The sequence below is a fragment of the Ovis aries genome, chromosome 11 (assembly GCF_016772045.2).
Source record: "Ovis aries strain OAR_USU_Benz2616 breed Rambouillet chromosome 11, ARS-UI_Ramb_v3.0, whole genome shotgun sequence".
Taxonomy (NCBI): Eukaryota; Metazoa; Chordata; class Mammalia; order Artiodactyla; family Bovidae; genus Ovis; species Ovis aries.
In genome coordinates, this window is record NC_056064.1 from 39727493 (window position 1) to 39733720 (window position 6228).

Below are 6228 nucleotides of genomic sequence, written 5' to 3' on the forward strand. Positions count from 1 at the left end.
AGAGGGATCTTTTGCCTCTGGTCCCAAGCCACTTGAATCCTGCCTAGACTGGGACTTCAGAGCAGGCTCTAGAAAACTAGCTTTTAGAGAGAAACCCAATTAACCTTGTTCTTAGAGCAGGATAAGACTCAGGCCTCTGGATGTGTACTGAGTTCCTTTTCTCTCCCACTTCCTGCCAGGCCATGCCCCATGCCATGAACAGATCTGACTCCAGATTTGGGTCTGAGATGATCACTTTGGTCCATACTCCACGTAAGAAATGAGGGAGGTTGAAGGTGAACCGATTTCTTTCTTTCCCAAAGTAGGGATGATTTTGAGGTCTATAAGACACCCACCCTTAGACCACCGACAGGGGTGAATCCTCAGAACGAAAGGCCCAGTTCTAAATCTCACGCTAGAGAGAAGCAATCCTATGAGAATTCCAGAGAAGGAGGTGTAATTTTGAAAGGATTCCAGTGAAATTCTCCAAAAACTGTGGGAGAATTCTTTCCAGAATTCCAGCATACCGGGCATTGGGAAGGGGCCTCACGCTGTGTGGCGCTCCCCGGGGCCAGGGAAGCTCGGCCTCCCTCTGGGGAGGGACAGCGAGAGCCTGGACGGGAGTCAGCACCGGGGAGTGGACAGCTCCCGGCCCGGTCGCAGCTCCGCCTCCAGCCTTCTCGGGTTGGTCTTTTATGCGAGCCGCGGAGTTCAAGGTCACAGAGTATAATCCGATGGACCCTTTCGCGCCTAGTGAGTCCTTCAAGCGCCTTTCCCTTTCCTCCTTTGTCAGGGTGCTTTCATTTTGGGGTCTTGGGGCCAACCTTTAAAAGCCTCAGTATGCCTGACTTCAAGCCCCAAACTCAACACTACAACCTCCATTTCAGCTCTAAAACGAGCAGAAGTGTTTTTGAAAAAATAATTTAAATAAGCAGAGTCAGAAACAGTCCCGTTGTGGCACTCCTAAGTGTGTTCAGGCTTTGGGATGGCCGGTGTTTGGAACTTAGACCCCTCTCCAAATAGTCCAGTGAGCACTGGCGTCTGGATTGGAGTGGGGGGGGGGGTGCTGTTCTTTGCGGAGGAAGTCAGTTCAGAGCAGCTTCTGCTCCTGAGGCTCAGAGACAGAGAACCCTGAGGTTACCTTGCCTGAGAGGAGGAAGTAGCTTGGGCCGTCTGCCTGAGGGCTTCCTTTTACCGGGAGCAGCACCAGGCAGGAAGGGGGTTGTCCCGGTGTGTATCAGAAGGCTTCTCGCTGTCTGGTCAGGGGAAGCTAGTGGCTATGTCAAGCTCCACTCTATCTACCTGGTGAGCTCCTAGACTCAGGCCCCCTCACAGAACTCCGGGGGTGTTCCATCAACTCCATCAACACCTCTACAAATTTCAATATTCTTGAGGCTGAAAATGGCTGATTCCCTTGAGTCCACTGAAATTTTAAATTTAAGACTGGAAAGACTTCTTCCATTAATATTTCATCCTCATAACCTGATAGTTTTTCTATTTACAAGCATCCCTGTCTGGCTCAAATGGTTGTCTCTTGAGTTCTACACACTCGTTTGTTTGTTTGTTTTTTGCAACAGTGGGCAAAAGATTGTAAAATGACTGACTGCTCTCATCTTAGTTATTTTTCAGTGATGAAAAGATACTTTGTTTTCAAAAGAGGTGCGTGTGCATGTTGGGGAACTGAAGGAGTGTAATGAGATTAGCGCAATGCTTTGTGCTGGGGGGCGTTTGTAAGTCTGTGTAAGGTCTGTGAGGGGCAGCAAGTGCAGCTGTTTCGGTGCCCAGTGGGTGGGTGTGAGGGGGTTTGTAGTGTGGGAATCCTACCCAGGAATTTCCAGGGTTCCTCTACCTGGCCACCACACAGTCATTGACTGTTTTTTCATCACGCTGAATCCCAGCTCAATGCCCGGAATGAAACGAGGCCACCGTGAAAAACCGGTCCGGCTTTGCATCTCATTTACATAAATATTTATTAATCGTCATTAAACTGAACAGAAACACGCAATGCACTTCGGGTGTCCGACGGGAGTTTCATCTTCTCTACAAGAGGAAGGTAAAATTGCGTGTGAGTGTGTGGGTGTTTCGCCTGTGGGTTTGCATTTTTGCATCGTGTGTTTGGATGTCTGATCTCCTGCCTCCGGTGGGGAGAGGTTCTCCTTTTGCCCCTTTTATTTTGGGAAACCTCCAGAAGGAGTCCCCAGCCCTCTCCCTGCCCACCTGTCAGCCAGAGCCAAGAGGATGCCTAGGACAAAAACTCCCTCTCCAGCCACCGGAAATCGCCGGGCGCCTGAGGCCCAAAGAGGCACAGTCGGGCAGAGGCGGGGCTGCCTTCAGGTCTGGGTCTCCACCCTTGTCCCGGGAAGGGATAGAGCTGCCTGAGGGGGGTTGGGGGGCAGCGAGCTCTCCTCCCTCTGCCCCCCGACGCCAGCTCTGGGCCTGCGTGTGCGTGCGGTGTGGTGTGCGTGTGTGTCTTTCATGCAAACCCTCCCTCCCCAAACCGACCCCCCAACAGTTTGCCATTCCATACAAATTTGGAAACAGATTTTTAAAAAACAGCATGACGCACAACGGGGACAGGGCGGGGGAGGGCAGTGGCACTGGGGCCCCAAATCTCGGAGTCTCTGATTGTAAGAACCTGGGGAGGGGAGGGGGCAGCGCCGGCCCCCACTTCACCAAAGTGCACAGATCCGCGCTTGGGCGGCGCGGCCCGCGGGCCCGGAGGGGCATTCCGGGGCCGGGCCGGGCCGCTAGGCTCAGTCAGAACCTCCTTGCATAGATATTTGTGTCTTTTTATTATTGGTAGTAGTATTTTTTGCCTTTTATTGCTTCTAAAAGTTCTTACTGCGTTTTTTTCTGATCCGGACTCTGCGTTCGGCCTCCGTCGCCTCAGATTTATTTTTTTTTTTTGTATGTATGTTTGTTTAAAAAAGGAAAAAGGGGGGAATGGACTCTAGTTACAAATTATCTTGGCCTCTCTCTTTCCTCTCAATCCACGTTCCCTCCCGCCAAAATTAAATTCACAAAACGCTGAGACTAGGGGTTGGGGATAAGGGCTTCCAGGTCCAGGCTTGGAGCCCAGACTTATGCCCTTTTCAAGAAAGAGGGGGCGCCCGGCTCCTCAGCAGCTCGGTGACTGTTTCAATAATAATAATAATAATAGGAGGAAAACAGTATACCACAACTCAGCTGCCCCCCTTACCAAAGCCTTTGGGCCTGCAGGGGGAAAGGGGAAGAGGAGACAGTGCAGGAATTGGGAATGGGGGAGGGGTCTCCAGAGAGTGCCCGAAGAGGGTCCCTGTAGAAGTACTCCCTGGGAAAGAGGAGGAGAGAACCCCTTGGGGAGAGAGAAGGCGAGTCCCCTGGGGGAAGCGAGGCCCCTAGGACGGGCACCCACAGATAAGAGGACCGCGCTGCCCAGGAGAGCGGCAGAACCGACTGCCCGCTCCCCGCACCCCGCGCCGGGGTAGGTGGGGATGCCCCTGCGCTGGGTGGGTGGGGAGGTTGGGGGCAGGGGTGCGGGCAAAGGCAAAAAAAAAAAAAAAAAGGAGGGGCAGGCGCGAGGTCTCAGTTATGGAAAAACGCATTGAGCTCCTCGTACATGGGGCCCCGGTCGTGGTGAAGGTGCATATCGTATGATAAGAGATTCTCCGAGTGGACGCCCCCGCGCACAGCCGACGAACCAAAGACCAGCCCGTGGCCCGTGGGCCGCGAGCCGGGCAGCGCCGAGTAGTGCATAGAGTAATGGTAGCTCTTCTCGTGGTCGGGCGACGAGTCCTGCTTGAGCGAGAAGTTGCCATTGAGGCAGAGTGGGGGGCTGAGCGGGCCCTCGTACTCGGAGCTGTTGTAGTCCGGGCTCGCGCCGCCGCCGCCCGCCGCCGCGTACAGCGTCTCATAGGCGGCGCAGTAGCCGTGGGTCCGCAGGGCGTGCGCCGCGCCGCTGCCCAGGCCGCCCGCCGCCTGGCACTGTGCGCCCGCCAGGCGCGAGCACGGGTACGGGTAGGGGTGCATGGCGAACGGACCGCCCGAGCCGTGGAAGCGGCCCGTGCCGTCGGCGCCCTGCTCGGTGAGGAAGTTGCGCGAGTTGAGCTGCAGGCAGCCGGCCACCAGGTTGGTGGTGGGCTGCGACAGGCCCTTGCACAGCGTCTGCACGTAGGACACCAGGTCGGGCCGCTTGCCCGAGCGCAGGATCTCCGAGAGCGCCCAGATGTAGTTCTTAGCGAGGCGCAGCGTCTCGATCTTGGACAACTTCTGGGTCTTGGAGTAGCAGGGCACCACCTTCCGCAGGTTGTCCAGCGCCGCGTTCAGGTCGTGCATGCGGTTGCGCTCCCGCGCGTTCGCCTTCTGCCGCCGCAGCTTGGAGCGCTCCAGGCGCGCCTTGGTCATCTTGCGCTTCTTGGGGCCGCGCTTCTTGGGCCGCTCGCCCTCGGCCTCGTCCAGCCCTTCCTCTTCCTCCTCTTCCTCCTCCTCCTCGCCCCCCAGCTCGCCTTCCTCCTTGACCTCGGCCAGCGCGGCCTCCGGCACCTCGTCGGAACGGAGAGGGACGGGCTTGGCGGCCCGGGCGGGCCCCGGAGCCCCGGGCCCCGGCTGAGGCGGAGGTGGCGGCGGTGCGTCGCCCTTGTCGCTCCTCGGCTCGTCGTCGTCGCCGTCGCCCCAGCTGGCGAACTTGGGCACGTCCGAGAGGAGACCGGGCTCGCTGAACAGGCGGGTCAGCATGGTGCCTGAGGACGCCCGGCGGGCGGGAAAGGGAGACAGGGGACACAGAGTTAGGGGCGCGCTGGGTTCACGCCGCGCCCCCTCCACTCGCCTCCACCCCCGAGTCCAGCGCGGGTTCTTGCCCGGGGGGCCCTGGATGCCCACTTCCTCCGCCTGCCCCACCCCGAGCCTGCCCAGCCCTGCCCCGGCCGCGCGCCCGGGATCTCGGCCCAGGCCCTTTCCCCAGCGCTGGGCCCCGGCTCCACCCCTCGCCTGAACGAGGGGCCGCTCCCCGCGCCGGGTCATCTCCGGGTGTGGCTGGGGACGGAGCTGAGGCTTTAGGGGGCAGATCTCTTCGCCGGGGGGAGGCGGCACGATCGCCCGGAAAGCCTGTTCTCTCCCGGCATTGGGGGAAGGCTGGGCGGCCGCCGGTGGGGACAGCTGCCCTGCTCGGCGGCTCCAGCGGCCCGGGCCCCTCCGCCCTGCTCCCTCACCCTCCCGTGGCTCTCACCCCCACGCTCCCTAATCCAATTTGCAACTTGGCCGCGCGCCGCCCTCGGCTCGGCCCCCACCCCCGCAGCCCCAGTTCCAGAGGCGGGAGGACCGTTTCCTCTAGCCCGGCGTCCCCAGCTCCCGGAGCCGGCTCCGGGCGGCGAGGACTGAGAAACCCTGGCGTGGGAGGAGACGCAGAGAAGCGAGCCCCGTCCGTCTCCCCTGCGGTCGGGGACCCCCTTCCCCCCTTTAAACTGCCTCCCTCCCACACGTCTCTTCAGATCTCGTTGTATTTCGAGATTGATAGGAAAAAAAAAAAATCCAAATTTGTTTGTTTGCTTCTCTCTGTCTCTTTTTTTCCGGTGGTAGGGAAAGGCCGAAGGTTCCTCCGGGACAACCATAGGGGGTTCCCATCTCTGGCTCTTCACGCCCCCCATGACCCTGCTTCCCCCTCCTCCCCAAGCCCAAGGCGGGCAGAGACGCCTCCCTCCGCAGCCCCCTGAGCTGCAGCCCCTTATGCGAGAGGAAACCCGGGGCTCCTCCGATGCCCACCCCATGAGGGGGCATCATCCCAGGAAGGGGGGATTTGGGGACCGTCTTGTCGGCCGAAGAAGCTGCCCACCCCCCCAACCAGCGGGTCAGATCTAGCTCCCTTTCGGACAACTTACCTCGGAGAGGAGTCAAGGGGAGAGGGGAGGGGAGGGGGGGGAGGGGGGCAAGAGAGAGAGGGGGGAGAAGAGGAATCTTCTCGCTTATTTCATTGTTCCCCCATCTTCAGGGAGCGGGGGCAGCGGCTCCTCAAGGCGGCAGGCGCCGGCGTCTTCAGAGCGCCATGCGAACCGCGGAGCGAGTGTGGCATCTCTACCAGGCGGGGTACCAGCCTCTATGCCAGGCCATATGGGCTTGGCACGTCACGGGCAGCAGCTATCACATGAGAGACGGTGATTGGCATGCGTCTGCATTGGGGGAGAGCCGGCTCCCCCGGGACCCGCCGCCATCTGTCACTCTCTACTCCAAAAAAAAAAAAAAAAATTAAATAAATAAAGGAAATAAATAAATATCTCT

The 6228-nt window shown here is 58.9% G+C and overlaps 1 protein-coding gene across 2 annotated transcripts; it reads right to left on the reverse strand.

The window, feature by feature from the left end:
* Positions 1-1932: 1932 nt before the first annotated feature.
* Positions 1933-6026, reverse strand: NEUROD2 (neuronal differentiation 2). Of its 2 annotated transcripts, XM_027975458.3 has the most exons (2): positions 5832-6026; positions 1933-4697 (listed from the first exon to the last, which is right to left on the reverse strand). In XM_027975458.3, the coding sequence occupies exon 2, from the start codon at positions 4690-4692 to the stop codon at positions 3544-3546; it is 1149 nt and encodes a 382-aa protein (XP_027831259.1). In that variant the 5' UTR covers positions 4693-4697; positions 5832-6026; the 3' UTR covers positions 1933-3543. The 2 variants fall into 2 exon arrangements, with proteins under 2 accessions (XP_027831259.1, XP_042111857.1); XM_042255923.2 differs by lacking the exon at positions 5832-6026 and having other exon boundaries at positions 1933-5133.
* Between the last annotated feature and the right edge of the window lie 202 nt (positions 6027-6228).

Excerpts from the sequence above, each read along its gene's own strand:
- NEUROD2 (XM_042255923.2), bottom strand. The coding sequence starts at position 4,977 with ATGACCCGGCGCGGGGAGCGGCCCCTCGTTCAGGCGAGGGGTGGAGCC.